Source organism: Eptesicus fuscus, chromosome 24 (assembly GCF_027574615.1).
Source record: "Eptesicus fuscus isolate TK198812 chromosome 24, DD_ASM_mEF_20220401, whole genome shotgun sequence".
Lineage (NCBI taxonomy): Eukaryota > Metazoa > Chordata > Mammalia > Chiroptera > Vespertilionidae > Eptesicus > Eptesicus fuscus.
This window is the reverse complement of record NC_072496.1, coordinates 5889020-5914695: the sequence shown is the minus strand read 5'-3', so window position 1 is coordinate 5914695 and position 25676 is coordinate 5889020. Positions and strand designations below refer to the sequence as shown.

General features: G+C 46.4%; 1 protein-coding gene across 2 annotated transcripts; it reads right to left on the bottom strand.

Annotated features, from left to right (window-relative positions):
- Positions 1 to 284: 284 nt before the first annotated feature.
- Positions 285 to 24771, bottom strand: ACBD3 (acyl-CoA binding domain containing 3). 2 transcript variants are annotated; one of them, XM_054712919.1, is made up of 9 exons: positions 24393 to 24771; positions 14674 to 14815; positions 13909 to 14049; positions 13180 to 13338; positions 11925 to 12099; positions 8767 to 8953; positions 6730 to 7014; positions 2875 to 3088; positions 285 to 568 (listed from the first exon to the last, which is right to left on the bottom strand). In XM_054712919.1, exons 1-8 carry the CDS (start codon positions 24676 to 24678, stop codon positions 2877 to 2879), a joined length of 1587 nt encoding a protein of 528 aa, XP_054568894.1. In that variant the 5' UTR covers positions 24679 to 24771; the 3' UTR covers positions 285 to 568; positions 2875 to 2876. The 2 variants fall into 2 exon arrangements, with proteins under 2 accessions (XP_054568894.1, XP_054568893.1); XM_054712918.1 differs by lacking the exon at positions 285 to 568 and having other exon boundaries at positions 988 to 3088.
- Between the last annotated feature and the right edge of the window lie 905 nt (positions 24772 to 25676).

Below are 25676 nucleotides of genomic sequence, written 5' to 3'. Positions count from 1 at the left end.
CCTAATCACATCACAACTTACAAGTGGCAGGTCAACTGATAAAAATGGAGCTAGTGCTTTCCTCTTCCATGACAAAGCAGGCCAAGCCAAATAAGCATCGAAATAATAACAATACAGTCAAAAGAAGGGTGTTAAAAGGATAGCAAGCAACTGGTCTTTTAAAAGCTTTCACTAAGGAAGAGGAAGGATCCTGGGCAAATCTATGCGAGAGAGAAGCCCAATATGGATCCCATTCACACTGTGAAGGCGGTAAAGGGACATGAGATCGCCTCCCCCCAAGCAGACACGCGCGCACGCACCCCTTAGGCTGCAGGCAGGAAGGCTGAACTGAGCGAAAGCTGGGGAGAGCCGCAGAGCCGGCGCTGGTTGCAGACTGCTGCACGCGAAGCCCCAAGACATCATTAGCGATCGCTGTGGTCTGAACCGGCTGCTTCCCCGCTGCCCTGACTGACAGGAGGCTCAGCGTCCATGCACCCCCACAGCCCTGCTTCCTGCAGCGTTCTCTGTCTGGCTTCAGGGTCCCCAGCACAGCCAACGCCAAGATGATCTCCTCATTCTGTCCCCAAATCTCAGAAGAAAAAAAAGAAATCAGAGTCTGAGCCCCTGCAGGCCAGCGGGTCGTCAGCGGGGTGGGCACTGCACCCCACCCCGCCTGGGCACGCTCCTCGGCGCCACGCTCAGGCGCTGTTCTAAAGCGGCCGCCTCCATGGACGGCAAGGACCTGCCACCCACAAGTGGGCAGGGGGCAGGGGAAATCGTCTTACAGAAGCCAGCGCTGTCCTTTTCACCAGCAAGCCTGAACATTTTCCATCTGTTTAACTCATGAGGTTAATTCACAGCAAAACTTAAATCATCAGCCAGAAAGAGTTTGCTCGTTTTCTTAATTTTTTTAAAACAGATCATTTAAAACATTTCTTCTTGTCCTACCCAAGTGATGAGGTGCAGAACTAACGCTTCAGAGGAACTTATCAATGAAACGTCAACAAGTTACAGATAAACATTTTAATGATTAAATATATATTTTTCAAGATCTCTTTGAAGTCGCATTTGAACTGTACTAATCAACAGCCAAAGGCAATATAAAAGTTGAAACCCAAAATGTTCTGACACGGACACGTGACAGGAACCGCTGCTACGTGAAGTCACACACACGGCTCCCAAGAACAATGGTATTTTTAGAAGATAATTCATCTTAACATGTGCAAGGACAAGTCTGTAATCAAAGGCTGGAAGAAATATATATTAGTGCCTGCTTTTTAAAAGTTTATTTTACATTTTAAATACAGTATTTTCTCATTAAAAAACAAAACAAAACACAACCCAACAGCCCGGAAGTGCCTAACCCGTGGTTTCTAGCCCGTATGTACACGAGAGCTGACGGACAGCGGACAAGTGCTCTAATGTAACAGCGTGAACGTCGATGAGCTGGAACGAATCAAAATGGAACACACACAGGTTAAGCACTTCTGAGGAAAAATAATCCAGTTTCCAAACAACGAAAGAGAACAGTCAGGTATGTATGTACAAAACCAGGTATTAAAAAAACAGAAAGAACGCAGCACACGAAGCCAACAGCCCCCTCCTGATGTAGTGCACTGTAACCACTGCGGGGGACCTCCCAGAGTGATTCTGATCTGACATGTAAAAAACCCAAGTATTTCAGTAACAACATATAGTAACATTCCGTGTGTATATTGCCATCGCTGTCATTTTCTATCTGTACTACCCTCCCTTTTGAAAACAAGCATCTCTACACTAGTCAATCACGTATATATATCTGAGGCAATTAGTGAACCCACATTTGTTTTCAGTAAAGAAAACGAAGGTGTACCTCTTCCCATCAATAAAGACATAATACAGATTAAAGCCATAAAGAATGTAAGCCTGGGCATATGCACTTCCAATTCTCTAGTAATTCCAAACTGAAATCATGTAGGGTTTGTGCCTAAGTAGTAACAAATTAAAAATGGACCGTTTCTGGCAGTGATTTCCACATTAGTGCAATGTTATTCTTCATACACTGAATTATATTTAAATGATTTTATATATTTTTAATTCAGAAGGTGGCAATTTGAGTTTAACAAAACTGTTTATGTAACTATATGCTTGTGTAGGAAACAGTTTCAATTTGAGATGCTCTCATATAAAGCCAAATCAGGACACAAATGAGTTACTTTTCGTCTGCTACAGGCAGTATAAGTGCCAAATGAAGAGGACCTCGAGCTGTGGAGGGATGTTTGAGGTGGTCTATGTGTACTGACACTTTAATCAGCAATCGGGTTCGCACATTCTATTTTCAGATTATCTCAGAAAATAACGCCCTGTAATGTAACTCTGAACTAAACAGCTGTTCCCAAAGCAAAAACCAATCTGGGTCATTCACAACCACATCAAATTGAAGCAATTATTTCCTATTATAATCTGTGAGGTCTCAAGTTTTGAAGTTTTAAAAATCGTGATCTTCCAGGTTGTGTGCCTCATGTAGAGCACGAACAGAAGGATTCCCGAGAGGGCGGGCGCTGTAACTGGGCTCCCAGAGACACAGCGAGCAGGCAGCAGGGGACTAACCCAGCGGGCTCCACCGCGGGATGCTTATTCTGGAGACTTTACAGGTTTAACTCGCAGCTCATGGAACGTCAGCATCCTCTAGGGATGCTGCTGGTCGGCACCTAACGGCTGGGTAAGTCTGAGGAATCCCTTTAACCCCAAAGGATTAATGCTAAAGTCTCCGGGAAGTCCTGATCCCCAAGAGTTCACAAACCAGCAGACCACAACCAACGGGCACACGCTGACTGCAATGCTCCACCAAAGTCAAAAGAAACTTCCCAACTAAATACCACCTCCTGCCCACCCCAGACTCAGACTGAGTGACACCTTTATCTCGTGTAGTAGACTCTGTAGTAGACGGACTTGGACCTCCACAAGGAGTAGGAGTTGTCGAACTTGAGGAGGTAGACTCCCCTCCCCGGGTACTGGTGGCTGCCGGCGTACACCTCTTCGTGACAGTCCCGTCGGTACACAGGCACAATCTCGTCCAGCACGGGCTTGCTGGCGTTCTTTTTGGCTTTCTCCTCAGAAGGGATGTTTTCTGCGAGAACGGAGAGAGACGAGTCAGGGACAGACCCAGGAAAACCGCATTTGCATCAAGCACTGCAACTCCACCCTTTCTTTCAGAAACTGCTTGTTAGGAAACAATCGCTTGCCCTAGCTGGTTTGGCTCAGTGGGTAGAGCATCGGCCTGTGGACTGAAGGGTCCTGCGTTTGATTCTGGCCAAGGGCATATGCCTGGGTTGTGGGCTCGATCCCCAGTGTGGGGCGTGCAGGAGGCAGCCAATCCATGATTCTCTCCCATCATTGATGTTTCTCCCTCTCTCCCCCTTCCTCTCTGAAATCAATAAAAATATATTTAAAAAAATTCACTTGATCCATTCTGTGACCTATGTGCATTTGAGCGTATATTGGTTAGTTGGTTTGCTCATTCATTCACTCATTCATTCACACACACGAGTCACTGCTATGTGCCCAGCTCTGCCTGGGCCCTGGGTGCCCAGTGGTGAACATCTGGCGGAGGAGGGCTGCATCCTCTCTCTCTGTATCTACTCACTGCTCCTATTTGTGAGCCTCACTTTCCCCTTCCAATCCATTCAATTCCCATTGGAAGAATCTCCCTCATCCGCCTAAGACCGCAGAGCCCTCCTCCCGCCCACCAACCTGGAAGTCCTCTCTGCTGTAGGAAGGGAGGGCACCTATGAGCACGATTATCTTAAATGTAAGGAATGAGATGAGAAAACCTAAGAGGCAGGCATTCAGAGACACTCTGAAAACGCAATTCTGTTCACTAGGCCTGTGTAATCCTGGGATGGTCCCAGTGACAAAAATAGGAGCTCTGATTCTGGGCTGGCCCCAGTCAATAGTTTCACTGTAACGACATAAGGTTAGAGAGGAAAATGCCTATAGAAACCTATAGGATGAGAGAATTATACACCAGTTTAAAAGTCTCAGCTTAACATATTAAATATGAACAGCCTCAAGGAAAAGAGGACAAAGGAATATTCAGCATAGAAGACAGAAGACTGAGGTTTATAACACGGCAGAGTGAATCTGGTGACTGAGTTAACTGCATGGTGCTTGTCAATGGCCACTACCAGGAATTTTAACAAGGAAAGTTAGAGGAGCTTAAGGCGACATGATCATGAACTCTATATAAGGTGGCATCCTGGATGGGGTCCTGGACATTAGGTAAAAACGAAGGAAATGTGAAAAACTGTGTACTTAATAATAATGTATCAATACTGGTTCATTAGTTATGATGAATGTAACCCAGTACAATGTACAATATTAACAACAGGGGAAACTGGGTGCAGGGGTGGGGAGGGTGGGGGTGTAATATGGGCGTTCCATGTACTATCTTTGTAACTTTTCCTGTAAGTCTAAAAAATATTCTAAAAAATATAGTTGTTAAAAACAAACAAACATGACATAAATAGGCCCAAATCAGACTTGCTTGATCACAACAATACTTAAAAATTAATGTCCTTCATTTACAAATGAGAAAGTACAAAGCCATTCCAAATGTACACTGTTGCCTAAAAGGATATCCATGAAACAGATTATTGGCCCATTAATTCAAAATGCAAATTTTGTTCCGAATCTGTAAACTAAAGCCACTAGGATGGATGAACAACGCTTCTTTCATCACTTTATGCAAAGACTTGGGACCCGGAGGCAAGACCGTGGAGACTGACAGCAGGAAGATGGGTCACACCCACCACATTCAGAGAAAACAAACTCCTCTTCCAAGACCGAACGGAGAAAAAGCCAAAGCCACAGAGAACTGGCCTCCTATGTACCTGAGCTCCAGGGTCCCCATAAAGCACAACGTGGACAAGCCCTGGTGGCTCAGTGGCCTCCATGAGGAGCACACCCATAGGGACCAATGCAGTTTGTGAGCCGCCTCTTCCAACACGAGGAAGCTGTACTCAGGCCCAGCAAACACTTCTTGGGAGCAATCAGCTCACTGCGGCTACTGAACATTAACAGAGGTTCATGGGGTAGTTTTAGCTGCCACTGGTTTTACGGTTCAAAACAGCACCAGGAAGAGAACGCCATCTTCCACCTGAGGGGCATTACAGATTAGATGTGGGACATCAGGGTTCTCACCTCTAGAAAGCTGCCGGACCCCAGCCCTGTTTACCAGTGCCCCTCCCAATAGCAATAACCCCAAAATTATTATAGCTGAGGGCTCAGACTAGGTAGTAACCCACTTTTAGAAGCTCTTCAGCAGGCAAGCCAGGAGAAATACATTCCTGTACCTGCTTCTGAACAGAGAATTCTTGTTTCTTACAAAGCTCTCTGTACGGAGAACAAGCTGTGCACACGCACACCCTTTCCTCCGCAGACCTCTGCAAAGTCTGACTGCAATGAGCCCGAGAGGAATGAACCAGAAAGGCCACACAGGCTCAGTGCCTGGTCCTGATGCCGCCGAGACACGGCACTGGCACCTGCTCGGCTCTCTGTCTCCCTTTCGTTTTTCCCTCCTGTCCTTTTTCTTCCGGGTTCCGTCAGGAGTATGTGTGGACAATGCTTTATCTCGCTGGTGGCCCTCAGAAATGAAGACGGCTGAAGACAAAACGCCATGTGACACAGCAGCTCCGAAAGGACACTGCCCCATATGTTTCCACGCGTGGCCCCAGGCTGCGCACGGTGTGGTGACATGATCACACTGTGCAGCTCGGAAGCGCACGCAACTTTGAGCCGCCCTCCACACACCTCCCCCGACCGACTGCCTCTTTAATGTTACCCCGATCTAGCCCTAACCGGTTTGGCTCAGTGGATAGAGTGTCGGCCTATGAACTGAAGGGTCCCAGGTTCGATTTCGGTCAAGGGCATGTACCTTGGTTGGGGCACATCCCCAGTAGGGGGTGTACAGGAGGCAGCTGATCGATGTTTCTCTCTCATCAATGTTTCTAACTCTCTATCCCTCTCCCTTCCTCTCTGTAAAAAATCAGTAAAATATATATTAAAAAAAATAAAATAAATAAAGTTACCCCGATCTAGTCTCCCAGCCTCTTCAGGAACAAGCAGCCTGTCTAAAGCGGCCGAACAGCGGTTCTCACAGTCAGCGCTCCCTCCCTATTACTCTCCACGAGGCAGCACATATGGAAGCGCTTACATGGGACCACTGAGTTCTAACCTTCAATGTAACATTATCAAGGAGACCATCTTCTCAATTAATAAGCAATACATTTGAAGACCTACTTCCTAGACTGTCCTTGGGAACAATTTTGTCCACTTAGAGCAAATAAAAAACTTCCCTCTAGTGAAATAGGGAAGTGAATGATTTTTAAAATTTTTATGTCTTGTAGGATGTTCTAGTCAGTTTCTGTATTTACATTAAAATTTTTGAGAATAATGACCTAAAAAACTAACACCAGAAACAAATTTAAATAAATTCCAAAGTTGGGGCAGAATTTCTTGCTTGCTCCTTTAACATTTTTCGAAATCACCCTGCACATTAGCTGTCACACACTCAAGGCCGGAAGTAAATACTATTCAGAAAGCAGAAAACCAGTGGCTAAACAGACCTTGTTCAGGCCCCAGTCCCCTCCAGGAGCCGCCCTCCCTCTCACCACCTTCCCAGCCAAGCTCCCACCACTGTCGGGAGGGATCCGCTGCCCCTTCTGCCAGGCCACAACCCGGCAGCTACTGAATATGGACCAATGGCTCTACCTTCTTCCTCCTCCTCGTCATCGCTGGATTCACTGACATGCACGCTGACAGCAGTGTTCGGCGAGTCTGTCCATTCAAAATACACCCCAAACCCAATGTCATAGCTGTCTGTAGCAAATTCCCAAAAGAGATACGATCCTTCTTCGTGGGTGGGTACGCGGACAGTGACCACCTCTCCTCGGCCCACCGTGATGACGGAATCCGCGTCCTGCCGGATCTTCTCTTTAAAGTCTTTGATCTGGGGTCGCGTCCACATGGATGGAGCCGCTATCACTGGAAGAGAGTCTGAAGACAACAGAAATTACAACAGCTACAGAGGAGCTTCACCTGCAGCGCCCAGCCGCACGCAGGCACCAAGGGCAACGGTCTACCTGGACGGAGGTCCCCAAGTTACTTCACTGCACAACGTCACAGGTACTCAGAGGTCATCACCACTTCAAGTAAGACATGTGGCCCATAATCTTACACGCCATTTCCCCCCAACACGCTAATTACATATGGGGATTTAGCAATAACTGTGGGAACTTCCTAGCTGGGCCTTGATCAGTTTTTAGCCTATCTATAACCAAGGAGAAAGATCTGGACTTAGAAAAGAAGGATCCGGACTCAGAAATAAATTCACTTTCGGATGTGGACTCTGAAAAAAGTCTTCATCTCTCAGTATCTCCAAGTCCTAGAAGTTATCCTCGAGGAACTCGGAGAAACAGAAACGCGGGCAGAAGTGGAACTGCCAGGGACTCAGTGAAGAGGAGTCAAGGCTGGCTGCTGAGCAGTCTCCAACGCACTGGACTACTCAACGGGTTTCCCAGAGTTCATCACAGAGCTTTCGATCGAGATTCATTTCAAAATACCGATACACTGTTATTAGGGGGAAAAGCGGGGGGTGTAAGCTACGGCATTTCAAAGTCTGTTCTGACACCGTTTTCCGTTACTTGTTCTAAAGGACAAGGAAGATCTCGGAAGCCGCCGTCCCTGATCACTGTCGCCGAGTGCTCCTCTCCCTCTTACTGAGCTGACGCTATTCCTGCTTCAGATGTCTCAGCTCTATGGTCCCTTCCCCAGGAAAGCTCTGGTGACCTCTCTGACTAGGCCACCCCCCATGTTACATGCGCTCAAACGATAACAAACCCCTCTCTCCATCACGGTGCTAAACAGCCACAATTTACATCCGTGTGTGCGGGTTGCCTCAGCCCTGCACTCCTGGCCCACAGGAAATCTTCAGCCAACTGCTGACTGAATGAACAAGTGGCCCATGAAAAGCCAGCAGACCTCGAAAATGCTCCATTATCTTCTGGCTAACAAGGTACTTCAGTCTCACAAAATATACTGTGGTATATGGGAGCCAGCCTCCTAGCTGGCCGCCGTCACCCCTGCCTCGGGGTGTTCACGCCCTTGTGAGGTCACCAACCGAAACGTACAGGTGGTACCCGTGGCCCAGAGAACGCACGGCCATGTGGGTGTCACTCCCAAAGCCAGGGCCTGAGAGACTGCCAGGCCAGCTCCGCGCACCTTCAGGTCACGGGCTCCGGAGGAAGCCACTGCCGCCGTGGTGCGGACGCTCAGCGGCTCCAGGAGAGGCTTCCCAGGCAGGACCTGAGACCTGGGCCCACGGCCAACCTGAACTTGCCCGTCGGCGAGGGAGCCCTTTGGGAAGCAGAGCCTCTAGCCCAGCCAAGCTTCACAGGACTACAGCCCCGGCCAACAGGCCAACTCCAGCCTCAGGAGGGACCAGGCCCACCGCACTCAGCTGACCCACACCAACTGCGTGAGATGAGACATGTTTATTAGGATTTTCAGCTGCTGAATTTGGGTGCCATTTGTCACACAGCATCAGATAATCAACATACAGAGTGAGTATAGATCTGATTTGCCCTCTACACTAAGGGTCTCCTAAGGGTCACCGGAAGCACAGATGCGGACTAAACAGTGAAAATGCATGCAACGCGTGCAAACATGTACTTGCTCTCAGGTGCCAGTGAGCCTGACCTCCCGACTTGCTTTTCATGGCGTCTGGCTGCGGTCATGTGGATGCAGTACCTTTTGGTCCATTCTCCAGGGCTTCTTCGGCAGCTTCGGGCTCAAGCTCTTTCTCGGAGCCGTCAGTGTGGGTTTTGGCCTGTCCATTAACTGACATCATATCGCTTGGGACCGCTGCATTCATTTTCGAGGATGTCGGCGAAGGAGCCCCCGCTACTGCTACCTCCTGCTGCTTCTGTAATGCTGCCTGCAAGTCGAGAAAAAGTGAAGAGACACTGACCCGGAAGGCTAATAAAGGAGACACTTGCCCTGGAATGCAATCTGACCCGTGTTTTAACACTACCAAACATTCTGCTCCAAGAAGTTACTAATAAACTTCATCAGGTTTTGTCCTATCTATAGTGAATATGAATAGTACAATATAAACCAACAGTTAAAAGTGATTAAAAAAATCAACGTGAGTGAAAAACTGTAACTGAGCATCACATTTTTGTTATCTGAGGGTCACTAGAAAAACTAACGAGGAAAAATTAAAGTAGGCAGAAATAATCAACCCAAAATAAAATTATTAAGGGCAAAAGCGAGGCACAGTAACATTTGTCCTTAAAATTGAGAGAAAATCTTGATAAAATTCAGATACATGAAATCAAATGCCCTCTGAGTCAAAATGGGAGAGTAAAAACATCTTAAACCCAAAGGACAATTATTTTGTGATATCCCCTTTCATGTTTTTTTCTTCTTCTTTTTTTTGTTAATCCTTACCCAAGGATAATTTTCCCCATTGATTCTTTTAGAGAGAATGGCACGGAGGTAGGGAGGAGGAAGGAGAGGGGAAGAGAGAGAAACATTGACGTGAGAGAGACACATCGATTGGTTGCCTCTTGCACGCACCCTGACCAGGGCCAGGTTGAACCCACAACCCAGGTACGTGCCATTGACGGGGGATTGAACCCAAGACCCTTCACTGTGCGAGCCGACGCTCCAATCACTGAGGCAAATTGGCCAGGGCAGGGCATTCTTTCCTTATATCAAGATGATAGATACTAATACCACTAGAAATATCAAAAGTATACAAATCATACATGTACAGCTTGATCGTTTTTAATAAATCCAACATACCCATGTAACTAACACCCAGATCAAGACATTATCTGCATCTCAGAACTGCCCCTGGTGCCCTTTCCACCCACCCCCAAGGGTAACAACTATTCTGATTCATGACACTATAGTCTTCTTCTTCTTCTTTTTTTAAAATGTATTTTATTGATTCTTTACAGAGAGGAAGGGAGAGGAATAGAGAGCTAGAAACATCGATGAGAGAGAAACATCGATCAGCTGCCTCCTGCACACCCCCCTACTGGGGATGTGCCCGCAACCAAGGTACATGCCCTTGACCGGAATCGAACTCGGGACCTTTCAGTCCGCAGGCCGACGCTCTATCCACTGAGCCACACCGGTTTCGGCCACTATAGTCTTCTTTGTCTATTATTGAACTTCATATAAATGGAATTGTGTAATATATGCTCTTTGTGTCTGACTTCTTTCACTCAACATTTCCCTGGTGGTCAGCGCACATCATAGTGAGTGATCGAACTCCCAGTCTCCCGGTCGAACTCCCGAGGGGACACTTTGCATATTAGCCTTTTATATATAAAGATAGATAGCCTGTGATTATTGACATGTATAATCTCTCTTCTGTACTTCTGGAAGTCTTTAAAAGCACAGAAAGGTACAGGAACAAATTAGCAAACACCTATGTAACCACATCCCCAAATTAACAAGATGTTCATTTGCATTTTGTCATTTTGCTCAATATTTATATAAAAGTTAATTACTTTACGGGGCTCAAGTTCCTTTTGTTCCTTCTGCAGTCCCTTTCCTTCTCTCTTCCCAGAGACGACCAATCAATTTGATAGCTCAGGGTTGAGCACGGCAATCTAAACTGTGGCTTTCCATTAGGTTTCAAAGATTCCTGCTTTTGCCCCACTTGACTGACTTGGTTCTCATTAAGGGACACAATGAACAGGACAGTGTGTGGGAGCTATCTTAACAGAAAACCATCTCAATGTCCATCAAAGCAGCAGGAGAAAGGGAGTGATGTGCTCATTAGAAATAGGCTTTAGAGGACAGAAAAGAAATCCCTCAAAAATACCACTCATTTTCCTGAATAAACTCTGGGTTGACACCTTTTTCCTCTTCTCGTGGATCACATGGGTCTGCATGCTTTTTAACACTAACGCTGAAGACTCGGGGGGAAGGTATTTTAGGTTAGAATATTAAATTTCAAGGAATTTAAAGAGCTTGGCAAAACAAAGATTACTTCATCTAACAAGAATTTCTTCACTCAGATTTGACAGGTGGTAACGGCTTTATAAGTGAAAATTACTTGAGTAAGTACAACTTAGCTAGATTGAGTGTAAAGAGGCATTTCATGCCACTGCAAGATGACTAAGAGAATGTACAGTTACCTTCCAACTGCACAAAAACTTGCACAGAGCAGCTATCTCCTCACTTTATCCCTCTGACTGTCCTGTGAGGTGAACAGGACAGGTGCCAGGATTTCATACCCTTTCTCACTGACTGGGAGAACGGCAGAAAAATCAGAGCAGTAGTTAACCTGAGATCGAACAACATGATGACAAAGCCAGGACAGAGTCCAAGTGTCATCTGACCTGGTCCCATGTTCTAGCCCCTAAACCACCAGTTCACATGTGGAAGCAAACTGTTTGGGGGTGCGAAGTGGGTGGCGGACTAGCAATGTGTTGTCGGGGAGCAGTGTCTCGCTACTGTACTTACACAAAAGTCAAGATGGACCAGCCAATAGCCTTAAGGGCCGGGGTCCTCCCCCTGGAAGCTGCCCAGGCCTATGACAGCACACTGCCCGAAGGACATCCTTGAACTAATGCTAGTTACCAAGTCCTCCTGGTTCCAGGACCACTACTGGAATCTACGTAGACTCACCGGAATGACACTCAGTGCACACAACTCCCAAACACACCTCGGACGATATAACAGCGGCCACACTACCTGTTGCTTGAAGATTATATTTTCTTTCATAATTGCCAATGCAACATTAAAGTCTCCCTTAATAAAGGTCACCTAAAAGTTACTTTATATCTGAGGCTAATGCAAAATTCATTAGCGACTGTTGAAAAAGAACGTGGGTCCCAATGAAACTAGACACCCCCCGAGGCTGCGGGCTGAGCTGTCGCCCATACCTGCTGCTGGGCGAGCTGGACTTGATACAGCTGCTGCATGTACTGCTGATAGTGCTGCTCCTGCAGCTGGCGGATGAGGATCTGCTGCTGCTCGTAGTTCCCCGGGTACTGCTGGGCGGCGTACTGCTGGAACTGCACGGCGGTCTGCGAGTTTAAAGCTGCCATTATCTGCTGCCTAAAAACAGTAAAAAATACACGCCGGTCTGGCTACAGGAGATCGGTCATGACAAAATAAAATGCCCTTGTTACTTATTTTTATAATTTACACCTCTTAAAAATGACTCAGCTAGTAATGTGTACCAATCAGCATGTGTCCCAGGCCCAGAAGCAATTTAAGAAAATAAGCATGATCTCTAATTTTTTACTTAGGTTTCCAAGGAAAATCTGGGATGGAGAGAGAGAATAATAATAAACACATCATCATCACCAGCACATCTGTTAACGGTTATATGCCCTTACTATGTACCAGGCAGTGTTCAAGGCCCTTCCCTGGACTGACCCAGCAGGTCTCACCACTGCCTTTGGGGGTAGGGTTTCACAGAAGAGGAAATGGAGGCGTCAGTAACTTGCCCGAGATTACCCTGCTGGTAGGTGCCAGAGCCAGCGCTGAAGACGAGGCAGACTGGCTCCAGCCTACGCTCCAGTCCTTCCTCCTGAACCCAGAGCTCCCTCCAGAGCAGCAGCTTCTGAGACAGCTGCTCTCCCAGCCCTTACTAGGAACGGTTTCAGCTCCCAGCCCTGTACTGGAGGACACTCGGCAGAGGCTAACACAACCACAGTCCCCGTCCCGGGAATGTGAAACTGGGTCTCTCAGATTCCAGCCAGTCTCTATCAGATGCATGAAAACAAAAACCACCGAAATCCAGGCTGGACTAGATTTGTGCCAAGGCAGACAGCGACGATTTGCAGAGAACAGGAAGGCTGGGAAAGAGACATCAGAGACGAGAGATCATGCGGACTCAGGGACAGGGAGCAACAGGGAGCAAGCGAGCAACCTCAGCTCCTCAGTCCCTGGGCTCTGGGAGTGAATCCCAAACCCTTTCAATACTCTTCACTCCTTTTGCAGCCAAATGCCGCTTACGATGCGGCCCTCTCTGGCAACACATCACTGGCATAAATGCTCAGTAGCTAGCGTTGGTCCAGCTCCCAGCCGCCCAAGTGAGAATGATCCTAGGCACACACTGGCCAACGGTCAGGCCACAGCAGCGAGACCGTCCGTTTCTCTCCCTTACACAGGAGCGCACAGCCAGCTTACTTCTGCTGCTCCAGCCGAAGCCTCTCTTCCTCCAGCCGCCTCCTCTCTTCTTCCTCCCTCCTGAGCCTCTCTTCTTCTTCTTTCCGGCGTTTCTCTTCCTCCTTCTGCAGACGTTCTCTTTCCTCCTCTTCACGCCGCCGGCGCGCCTCCTCCTCCTTCCTACCAAGTGCAGGAGACAGGGAATGAGTCCTATACAAAAAACCCTGTTTAAAGCACCCTCAGACTTCAGTTCACTGTGAACATGGACAGAAACTTTCCAGAAAACCACACAATACCAAAATCTGAAATGCATACCCTTAACATATAGAATCAATCACACAATATACACGATCTCGGCGAGAATAATTACTGCTGCACAGCAATAGGAAAAGGCATCCATCATTAAGATGCTTCACAGCCGATAACCATGATACGAAGTACGAATATTCTAGACACAAGGGAGAGAGCCGCAAAGGGTGTGTCAGACCAGAGGGTCGGGAGGAGAGGGTGGCTGAGTTTACGGGGCGTGCTCAGAAATTCAGTGTAATGACACAGAAGGAATGCTGCCCGGTGGAGAGGCGGTTCCCTTACAGGTACAGCCAGCCAGGCAGCAAGCCCCAAACTCAGGAATGTCTCTCACACGAGGAAGTCTGCCAGCTGCCATCACTGTGGAGCCAGAGGCAGCCAGACACCTGAGCTAGAACACTGCACAAAGCAAAGGCACCAAGTGTTCCGTGCACCCAACCTCACCTCTTCTTCTCCTGCTCTTCCTTCTCTATTCTGTGGGAGGTGACGTATGTGGAGAAGAGATGGCAGCACCTGTTCAGGAGCTTGACAAACTCGACCATGGCATCCTCTTTAGACAGGTTTCCCAGCGCCGCCCATTCTCTCCTGGAAGGAATAACGGGAAAAGTCACCTCCTCTTCTTGAGAGGATGAGAATTCCATTTAATGGAAACCTAAACATGAACAATTCTCAATCATAACGAAAACAAAGAATAATTCTATTATACACAAAAGGTGCAAAACTTCCAGTTTCAACAAGCAGGTACTGATTTACTACATTACAATCCAAACTTACTTTTTAAACTACAACTTAACTGCATTGCTGATCATTTCTGTACTAGCAAAAGCGTATCTGAGTTTTACTTATATTTTAGCCTTAATTGAATAGTCAATGTATTCCTTTTTGTCACAGCTCTCTATATGTTCCAAAATAAGGAAATCAATTACTACATATTTTAAATGGCAGCTTTTATCATTATTAGGAAGAATCAAATGAAGCTGTACTTGTCTTATGTTCATAATCAGATGAGTAAGCTTCTTCCACAATATTTAGCCATAAACACCTCCAAGCCAAAAAGAGATAAACATCTGAAGACTCCAGAAGCTGCAAGCAAAAATGTTTGTTTCAGTTCTAAGCTAATGAACCAGCTATTTACATCTTAACCAATTTACTTGGTACCGTTTTCAACACTATTCTCATTAAATTAATTATACAACAAAACACTGTTACCTCCTGTCATTCCCCAACACATCAAAGAATCCAACCTCAGGACAAGTGTCTGGATTATATGGGCCCAAAAGAACCTGCTTATGCAGTGCCACAAGCTTCAGTTTTTCTTCATAAGTTGGATGAAATGCTTTGCCATCTTTTTCTGTAAGAAAAAAAAGAAAACCCAAAAAGAAAATAATTAGCACTGGAAAAACACATAATTTTCAGCTGTATGCTGAAGTTTTGCTATAGGTATGTCCAAACTGCCTATGATAGACAGAAACACTATTATAGTGAGACATTTTTCAAATACTAAATTTTAATAACCTTTATGCAGAATTAAAAAAAAAAATGAAGCCAAGTACCAATATTTATGTTAAAACTACTCCAGAGAAACCAGTCTGTTAAGCTACAGTCAGGCACACAGGTATAAGTGTACCACTGACATCTTTTATACATATTAAACATGTTCAACAATCATTCTTTAAAAGGTTTAAAAAAATAATTTTGTATCAATCATTTTCAATATGATCATACATATACATTGAAAGGCTATATTCAACTGTTTCCAGCCCACTGATGCAGTATGACGTGGTAGGAGGGGTTTTGGAATCAGACAGCCTCAGTTTAAATCTCGTCTCAGACACTTCTTAGGTGTAGGACGCTTAACCGCTCTGACTCATCAATAAAGTAAGGGGTCCAATGCGACCTCAGAGGTCATAGATATTATTATTAAGAATAATAACTAGCCCTGGCCGGGTAGCTCAGTCGGTTAGAGCATTGTCCTGATACACCAAGAGTAATAACTATTTGATCCTCTTCCTTCCTTCATAAACCTGACCTTCGTAATTGCTTTGGTTCCACTTGGTAAAAAGGTCACATGCGTTAATAATATGCTAAATTTCAGTAGTCAGTTCATAACGAGACAGGCCAGTAAACTAGGTCAGTGGAATAGGGAAACTGAGACAGATAGCTGAGCAAATTGGCAGAGCAATTTACAGCCAGATACAGAAGGCCACCTCCCCAGAGCCTCAGTTGTATTTCACCTCCAGGACGGGAAGAAAAGCAGCAAAACCCGGCGGGCAATGCCAGGACCAGCTGCAATACCCAAGGACCCCTAGCACTGACCAATCAGAGGAGACCATGACCCGGAAAGAGCATGCCTAGAAAACTGATGAATATTCTGCTGTCCAGGAACAGGAAGACTTTAGGACATGTGGTAGGCATAATAATAGCCCTCCCCATCCCCCCACCCCCAGATGTCTACACCCTAATCCCACATCTGTGGATATGTTCGATTATATGAAAAAGGGGAATTAAGGTTGCAACTGCCTGACCCTGGACTTTCCCGCCTTGGCCCAATGTAATCACAAGGGTCCTTATCAATGGAAGGAGAGAAAGAAGGGCCTGAGGGAGACCTGAAGCTGTTACCCAGCTTGCGTCCCTCAAAGAGGGAAGGGGGGGCCATGGAGCCAGAGCATGCAGGCGGCCTCTAGAGGCCAGAGGAGGCCAGGCAGCAGCTGCTTCCCCAGCGCCTCCAGGAGCACAGCTCTGCGACCACTCCCTTTCTTGTAACCAGTGAGACCTATTTTGAACTTCTGACCCCCAAAACTCTAAGTCAGGAGGTGTTGTTTTAAGACATGAATTTTCTGGTAATTTGTTACAGGAGCAATAGGAAATCAATACAATACACAAAACACATTTTCCCAAGCAATTAAAAATAGAAATGGCTTCTAGATCATGTTCTTATTAAATTCATAAGTACTTGACTTTACAGTTCTAATAAGACAGCATAAATAACTTGATAGCAGCTTTATAATCATTGTTACCAAGCCCTAAGGTCTGAAAGATTAAAATTAAGTCCCTTCCACCTGAAATTAATCATACACAAGGTTATTAGTCACACACCTCAATTGCTAGAGTACATTTACGAGAAATCATATTTTCCCTTCTGTCTGGAGGTAAAGGTAGAGGATGCAACAAATTATTTCAATGTCCTGTCTAGCTTTTACTTGATGAAATGAAAGCCATAAAATATATGGGTTGGGAAGGATATTAAAGACAGGTGACTGAATTGCACAACCAAAGCTCAAATCTGCCCTACATATCTACCTTGGCCTCCAGTAATTTGTTACTATATATACAGTATAAAAATGATGTAAATTGTAACATCAATAACCTAAAATGCGAGGGAGAAATAAAAGTGTAGAGTTTCTGTATGCTGTGGAAGTTATGTGCTTAAACTAGAACTATAAACCATTTTATATAAGCCTCATGGTAACCACAAAGAAAAAACCTGTGGTAGATACACAAAAGCAATCAAAGCATATCCACCTAGTAATTACTAACCCGTGCTTGAACACTTCCTTGTGGTAGTAATTCACTGTCCCAAAGCAGTCTATTCCATCACTGGATAGCTGTGATTTTCACTTCTTTTTTAATTTAATTTAATTTTATTGATTTTTTACAGAGAGGAAGGGAGAGGGATAGAGAATTAGAAACATCGATGAGAGAGAAACATCGATCAGCTGCCTCCTGCACACCCCCATACTGGGGATGTGCCTGCAACCAAGGTACATGCCCTTGACCGGAATCGAACCTGGGACCTTTCAGTCCGTAGGCCGATGCTCTATCCACTGAGCCAAACCGGTTTCGGCGATTTTCACTTCTTTATTCCGAGTTGACCTCTTTCTAGTCTTCAGCATTAAATAAAACCCATCTAACAGACCAGACCTCAGAAAAGCCACAAAAGCCCTGGCCATGTGGCTCAGCTGGTTGGACCCTTGTCTGGTACACCGAAAGGTTGTGGGTTCAATTCTCGGTCAGGGCATATACCTAGGTTGTGGGTTCCGCAGTCAATGGCTAAACAGCAGCTCTTACTAGTATGATAACGAGGGCAGGGAATTCCCACGCCGTACAAGTTGCTCTCTTCTGAATGAGCAGAAGAGAACGCTAAAGGATGCGGCTGCAAAGTGCAAGCAGCATCCAGGGATGGCCTCATCTGTGCCGAGGACAGCAAGACCATCTCCCCTTCCCTCATCCCAGACACCGTGTTTCTACCACAGCAGCTTACAATCAAATTTGTTTTCTTGCCTCGCCCTTATCACACTTTTGCCTCACAGAGAATATACTACTTTTAGAAATATTAAAACCACACCTCACCCTGGCTGGTGTGGCTCAGTTGGCTGAGCATTGTCCCATGCACTGAGAGGTCACGGGTTCCATTCCCGGTCAGGGCACATGCCCAGGTTGTGGGCTTCATCCCCAGTGCAGCGATCAATGTTTTTTTTTCTCTCTCCCTTCCCCTCGAATATCAATAAAAACGTATTTAAAAACAACAACAACCACATCTCTCCCATATTGAGCTAAGAAAAACCTGAATGATAATTCTTATACTACTTACAAGAAAGTACAATACAAGGCAATATTGCCAAGTCAATGAGTATAAACACTGGGAACTGCCTATCATGTACAAAGTGCTTATTAAAAGTTGACCCCCCCCCCCCCCCATTAAGTCAGCACACTCCATAATAAGTTTAAGTAATGTCTTTGGCCACGGAATACCAATTGCCAGGTACTATCTATGAGTTTATATATGTAATTTCTTGTAATTCTTACAACCCTTTGAGTAAAGGAAAACACAAAGTTTAAAAAACTGAGTGGCAGAACTAGGAAAGAGCACCTCAGGTAGTGACTCCAGACTCAACTTCCTGAATACTGAGCCAGAGTAGCTTGCATTTTAGTTAACCGATAAAAGTAAACATTATCTCCTTCTGGGTGTTGGTTACGAGTGTGTTCCCTTTGTGAAAATTCATCAAGCCATACACTTATGATTTGTGTATTTTTGCACAAATCCTCCGGCAGATGTTAAAATCATACATATATCCTATATAATAAAAGCCTAATATGCAAATTGTCAGCATGGGCAGGAGTTCCACTGACCAGGAGTTAGACACGCGCTGACCACCAGGGGGCGGCGCAGAACATGGAGGGTGCCGATGATGCAGCTGGCAGTGGGCGGCAGTGGAGGTGCTGCTGGCCCCGAAGAGAGCAGGATCGTGGTGGAATGGTGGAGCAGGTGAGCAGGTGGTGCCAGACAAGGCAGCCGGGGGGAAGGGCGGTCCTGGCCGGCAGCCAGCTAGGGACCCTACCCGTGCACGAATTTTGTGCACTGGGCAAAACACAGTTTACTCTTGGGTACTGTATAATTATCTATCAATTATTGTATTATTTTTCCATACAAACTGTAAACCTACTTTTGCTCACCCCTGTATATACACATATAAACATACCTTTGAATTCAGTTTTCAAAGGAAAATTTCAGTTCAGCTCAAATTTAATATGAACTAGCAAATTAAAAAAATCAGATGTTTAAGAGGCATCACTATTATTGGTGGCTATAATTTTCTTTCTTACAACTGTCTCTTAGGTCTATACATTCTCCTGTACTAGTACACACTTAGGTCTAAAGAGAAAGACAATAAGGAAAGAAGGAAAAAATAAACTCAAAACTTAATAAGACACTCAATGGTAACAATAAAAGTTGAAATGATCTAAGGTTGCCACTTAAGTGGCACATACTAATTATATATGTGACCAAATAATAAATTACAGCTGTACAGTATTTTGAAGCATTAATAAGGCCATTTATAAAATTTCTTATAGATGCTTATGTTTAAGGAAGACAAAAGGAAACGGAACCATTGCAGCATGACCACATGATTACCTTTCTGCTATCAGTAATATAACCCAGTGAAATCTACAGCAATGCTAGCAGAAATGCATGAACATTCCATAGTCAATTTAGAAAAGGAGTCCAAGACTGAAGTCCCTCCAAACTAAACTAGTTTCTTTACATATTATACCCTCAAAAATACTCCCCTCACACATACACACCCTAGATCTGTCTACTGAAAAGGCCCAGAAATAATGACCAATCCAGTAATGGGCACCCAGCTCCTAACACCCAGATTATGGCTCTGCAAATACCATTTCTCACTAAAAGGAACCAGGTCTCCCTGGAGAAATGGCTGATTCTCTGAGGCAGAATATGTGTAACATGGATCTGGGACATCTCATCATACCCCATAGTAAGGAAGCTATGGAAGACGAGTAGTCATCAGGTCAAAGGAACTTAGAAGCCAATTTGAAAAGGCTCTCACTTTCTAAAGATCCTATAATTTGAGCATCAATAATAAGAGCTAAAATAATAAAATCAAATATGTTTAAAAGCATGAGTACATAATGACATTAAAAAACTGTCACCTTTTGCTTGGCCGGCATAGCTCAGTGGTTGAGAGTTGACCTATGAAGCAGGAGGTCATGGTTTGATTCCCAGTCAGGGCACATGCCTGGGTTGTGGGCTCCATCCTCAGTTGGGGGCGTGCAGGAGGCAGCCGATCAATGACTCTCTCTCATCACTGATGTTTCTATCTCTCTCTCCCTCTCCCTTCCTCTCTGAAATCAATAAAAGTATACTAAAAAAAGAGTCACCTTTTGAGGTTATTAGGGACACTCATTATTTAGAAAATAAAGAGAAAGAAGCATTTCCTTTCCTTTCCTATTTGAACAGTACCCCAAACCAAAAAGTATATGAGGAAAAGTATTACAGTGAAGGAAAGACAATTAGAATATCAATATTTTTCAATCCCTAATGAATTAAAACACATCCATTTTCAATTTATACGAGTGAAAAACAATCATTAGGTTAGCTAAATGCAGGCTTCCCGAAAGGTCTACTATATATTAATAGGAATATACAATTAATACGAATATTTTTGATGGGCACATTTACCTCAGTCCTTTGGAGGGGATTCCCCGCCACTACAATCAGTATTTCAAACCTGACAGCAATGTTATGTAGGAATTCAGAGTAGATGCTTTTCTCACCCTTTACTTTTCCAGCTATCTGAAGTCAATCTCAAGCAAGTGATCATGTGTAGAAAAAAACAAAAACAACAACACACACACACAAAAACAAAAATGAAAAACAAAAAAGAAAAACAAAATGAATCTTTCCATCATCCCTTAATATTTTCAAGCAAATATATTAAAGAAGTTCTAGGGAGGGGGTTGGGGGGCTGAGTGAAAAAAGGTGAAGGGACAAAGACAAAGCATGGTGATGGCCAGAGGGAAAGGGGGAGGGGGGAGGTGGGAGAGGGTAAAGGGGGAGAGAAAGAGACTTGACTTTGGGCAATGGGAGCACTGCCCAGTGTGCAGATGTTTTGCTGAGTTGTACACTTGAAACCTGTATGGTTTTATTAACCAATGTCATCCCAAGAAATTCAATTAAAAAAAAAAAATAAAAAAAGAAGTGCCAAGATGTGATAAGGCACTAGGGTAGAAACTTTAAAATATTCACTTAGAGCACCACGAGAAACAGGGTTCCCCTTGCTGCTCACCCCCTGTTGAGGGAAGAATTGTCTTTGGAACTAATAATAACTGAGTGGCCTTGGGCAAGTTCCTCAGCTAAGAAACCAGGGTAACACCCTCACTGAAGGGCTAGTGCAGGATTAAAGAAAACTGTGTATAGACAGCTCTCAAAACAGCACCACACTTTCAGTGAACATCTGCTCAGCAACTGGCGGCAATTATTACTCTGGAATTTTAAATTAATGCCACCACCTACCAGCTTAATAGAATGAGGTAAATGAAGTGTTACAGACGGAAACACTCACCCCTAAGAACTCTGAAAACCAAAATACAACTCCCCAAGTTAACGCCATCCAAGAAGTATGAAGGCTACAATAAAGCCGACCGGTTTAGTACGAAACCAGCTAATCTTGCTAACCTAGAACCGGGCAACTTGGTTCCTCCGTGTAAAACCCTCACTGTGCCTCCTGTGGACTAAGGAAAAGGCTCTTTGCAATGGCATTCCAATCCGTCCACAGACCTGACAACTCACCTTTCCCGCTCTCTCCATCCCACCACTTCCTACTGGCCATTTCCCAGACACACAGGCCTTGCCCTCCGAATGACGCCTGCCTCCCCCCTCTGGAATGGCATTTGCTCCCTGGATCCTCCAGCGCACTGCAGTTGTCACTGGGTCTTTAACTTCTCCTTTGGCCTCTACATTCCTTAACAGCAAAAGGGAATGCACTATTCATTCATAGTGGTAACCTAATATAAACCTCTATCCATAAGAAGGGTTCCCCAAGGTCAGCAGCTGAGATGGGGAAATGCTAACTTAACTTTATCTGCACTTGCATCTATTATTTTACTTTTACCTCCAGAAGATTAAAAGGATAGGTAATTGACATAATGGTTCCGTCACTGGCCTGGGACCACTGCGACAGGGATGGAATGAGAAGCAGGGTTCCTGACTCCCAACCCAAGTTATTCTCAGTGGAAAAAGATATCCACGCTTTCAAGACTCATATTTCCCCCACAGAGGAAGATAAAGTGTAATGCTATTTTTAATCCTTGTGAGATACTAGTACACATCCACAAAATAGTGATCTATTAGAAGTCCTTGCAAGACTGATAAAAATGCCAAATATTGCACTGGAAAATTTCACATTAAAACCAAGGCAGCAACCCTTTACCCCACTTCCCATGATTCCTCTGACTGCTTTAGGACCCTCCCTTTCCCCTCCCCCAATTAGGCATCTCATACCCTAATGGCCTCTCCATTGCTAACTAGGTAATGCTTCAGGCAGAAAGGTAGTTTTGATTGCTAGCTGCTATTCTCCTTTTAGTAAGTATTGGGTACTGCTTTGAAAGCCTAACTTAGGCAGGGAGTGAACCATACCTATCAAGGTAGGCCTTTTCCTTTAAGGTGACTGATAACTAGGGCCTCAAATTATAGGTTCCCCTAGGAGTCCTACTACTCGGCAAAATAGTATTAGGTTTAGACCACTAAATCTTAAACCCGAGGCATCAAATCCAGCTCCCTATATATAAATGGGTGGAAACTGAGTCTAGAAAAGTTAATTGTCTAGGAATTTACACAGTAAGTGGAATCCAAGGCTTCCTGACTCCAAAGCAATGCTAAGTTTACCGCACATTGCACAGTGTTTTAATCTTTCAAGGATGATATCACTACCACTTTCAAATTAAGACAGGCTCAGTCAAGTGGCAAAAGCTAGGATTAGAAGTTGGTTCTTTTCTATTCTTACATACTTCCGCTACAATATACTTTAACCCAGTGGTCGGCAAACTCATTAGTCAACAGAGCCAAATATCAACAGTACAACGATTGAAATTTCTTTTGAGAGTCACGTTTTTTAAACGTAAACTTCTTCTAACGCTACTTCTTCAAAATAGACTCGCCCAGGCCGTGGTATTTTGTGGAAGAGCCACACTTTGCCGACCACTGCTTTAACCTTACTGAATCTGGAAAATTACGTTCTACGAATAAAAACTTAAGGTAAAATGTAGTTATTAATAACTGTAACGAAACCATCAGAATTTTATACATGTGAGAATGTATCATCACTACAGGAAACTCGACATTCAAGGGCCAAGAGATCCAAAATCCAAGGCTGGATTCATTGTGCAAATGATGATGAGTATTTCAAGGGTAAACTTCTTAACAAAGTGTGCAACGAGTGTCAACTGTTCTGGAAAATTTACAAGAGAGAGACTTTCATTAGTTTGCACAATTAAAACTGTTTCGAGAAGAAGCAAGTAACTTTTGCATGCATGCACCTCGCTGAGCTGCTCAACTTCAGCTAGAAGTTGAGTAAAACATGTGCACCAGAAGGTACCCCCTCTGGGGAGAGGGTTACAAGCACGCTGCTCTGGAATGTGTAGGGGACCTAGCAACCACTTTTCAAGTTTCATCTGCTGATGCCTCCCCTTGCCCAGGCGGCCCACGAGATGGAACTATCTCGAAGAAATCAAACTAACGGGCTTCTCATCCGTTTTTTTCCAACTGACAAGCTCATGTGACTGGTATTATCACCACCATTTGACTCAGTGAATCACCCAATTAAAAAAAAAAAACAAAAACCCCACACAAACCCACACACCACAATCTTGCTCGAAGACGAGACATTTTACAATTCTGCGAGAAGCACGGGGTGGGGTAGGGTGGGGTGGGGGTGGGGTCACTTTTAAACCTAACTCTGAGAATTCACTCTTGGCACATTGCTTGACGGGGTAAAATGTTAACCTTCTAGAAGTTCCTAGGACAGAGCGAGCATCCTCTCTCTTGGGAGTCTGACACGCCAGAGGGGGACGTGCTGGCTGATCGCTTCCTCCTCTCCGCCACATCGATAATGGCCACATCGATAATGCCAGGTGATCAAATCCTGCGGGAGCGTGTGGTCCCCCCGGCACGGCTGGAAAGGGTGTGCAGCACCCAATGGAAAAGGGTGCCGATCGGTGGGGTGTGACGTGCCACGCCACAGAGACAGAAAAAGAAATGCGACGGTAAAACAGAAAATAATAATAATAATAATAATAATAATAATAATTAAATTCCAGAACGGGATCCTCTGGGAGAGAGCGGGCTCAAGCTTCCATCCCAGCTCACGGAAACCCGAGAAGCGAAATCAGGGAAAATGCCCGGTCACCTCGGGCAGGCGGCACTCGGACGGCTACACCGAGGCTCCAGGCCGTCAGGGCTGTGACCCAGCGGCCCAGCGGGGAGTGACGAAGTTCGGGAGCCCCCAAGGACGGAGCCCTGCTCGGGTGGCCCGGCCCGGCCCGGCGCGGGGGAGACTGTCCAGCGCCGCCGAGGCCACCGCCGGGCCGCGCTCCCGAGGCGGGCGAGGCGGGCGGGGCGGCGGGCTCACCTTTGAAGAAGCGCAGCGCCAGGCCGTACAGCTCCTCCAGCCCGAAGCCCCAGCGCTGCTCCAGGCACCGCGCCTCCTCCGCCGCGCCCCCCGCCGCCGCCGCCCCGGGCTCCGGCTGCCTCCCCGCGGCGCTCGGGCCCCGGCCGGCCCCGGGAGGCGAGGGCGGCGGCAGCGGCGGCGGCAGCAGCGGGGCGCCCTCCGCGCCGGGCCGCTCCTCCGGGTCGGGGCTCAGCGTCAGGCCGTCCACCGACACCTCCAGGCGCTCTGCGCTCAGCACCGCCGCCATCTCCGGCTGCTGCGCCTCCTCGGCGGGGACAGGCGGCGGCCACGTATCGACTTCCTGCTGACCTCTCACCCCCACTTGCCGACACCGGAACTTCCGGTGCTGAGCCGGCTCCAGGGAAAGGGGCGGAGTCCTGGGGCCCCGCCCCTCAGACCCCGGCTGTCAGTGGCCTCCGCCACCACGCGCCACGCCCCCCCCCCCAGGCTCCCGAGGGTCCGGAACCCGGGTCCCGGGTGCCCAGCCCGCCCTCCCGGCCCGGTTCCTCCCGGAGGCGGGGCTGCGCCCTCCGTGGCGCCACCTGAATGGCGGTCCCGGTGTCTGGCGGGGCGGGGCGGGGGCGGGCACGCCTGCTGTCTGTGCGGGGAGGAGACTGTAGAACAGCTGATCAGTGCTTCTCTCTCATTGATGTGCCTATTTCTCCCTAAAAATCAATAAAACATATATTTTTTTTAAAAAATGTGTGTATTTGCAAGTAGTGCACTCCTGAATCCTGTCCGGAGGAGGGGATCGCAAGAAGGGGTCCCACTGGAACCAGGAGGATGCTCCCCAGGAAACTGGTCCTGGGGAAGCGCCCACAGACTCCACTGCCGCCGTGCACCCTACCCCAGGCATCCCCTCTGGTCCTCAAACACTCCCTGGAACTCCACCCTTGTCTCAGGCACCCCTCTCCCCCCCCACACTGCCTGCACCAGGTGGAGAGATGGCATCCGGGTCTCGCCTCGCCCGTTTCCGCAGGCGCCAGCTGCCCATGAGATGCTGGGCTGGAGTCGGGACACGTAATTCATCCCAAGGTCTCTGCTGGCCCTCGTGTCCCCTTTCCTCATATCCTCATGTCCTCCTTCCCATCACATCCTGGCGAAAGCAGGGACGGGAAATTCAGCTCCAGATCTTTCTCCTTCTGCCAGGCAACCGCTGTAACCACACAAGCTGGCTAGAGCCCTGATACAGAATTCTGCTCCGGGTCCTTCCTGGCCACGTACCCCAACCACCACTGTGCTCCT

Excerpts from the sequence above, each read along its gene's own strand:
- ACBD3 (XM_054712919.1), bottom strand. The coding sequence starts at position 24,678 with ATGGCGGCGGTGCTGAGCGCAGAGCGCCTGGAGGTGTCGGTGGACGGC. Across the intron at positions 7,015-8,766 it reads CCTGGAGAATGGACCAAAAG|ACTCTCTTCCAGTGATAGCG; the intron begins GTACTGCATCCA and ends TGTTGTCTTCAG. Across the intron at positions 3,089-6,729 it reads TGACGAGGAGGAGGAAGAAG|AAAACATCCCTTCTGAGGAG; the intron begins GTAGAGCCATTG and ends CCGTTCTCGCAG.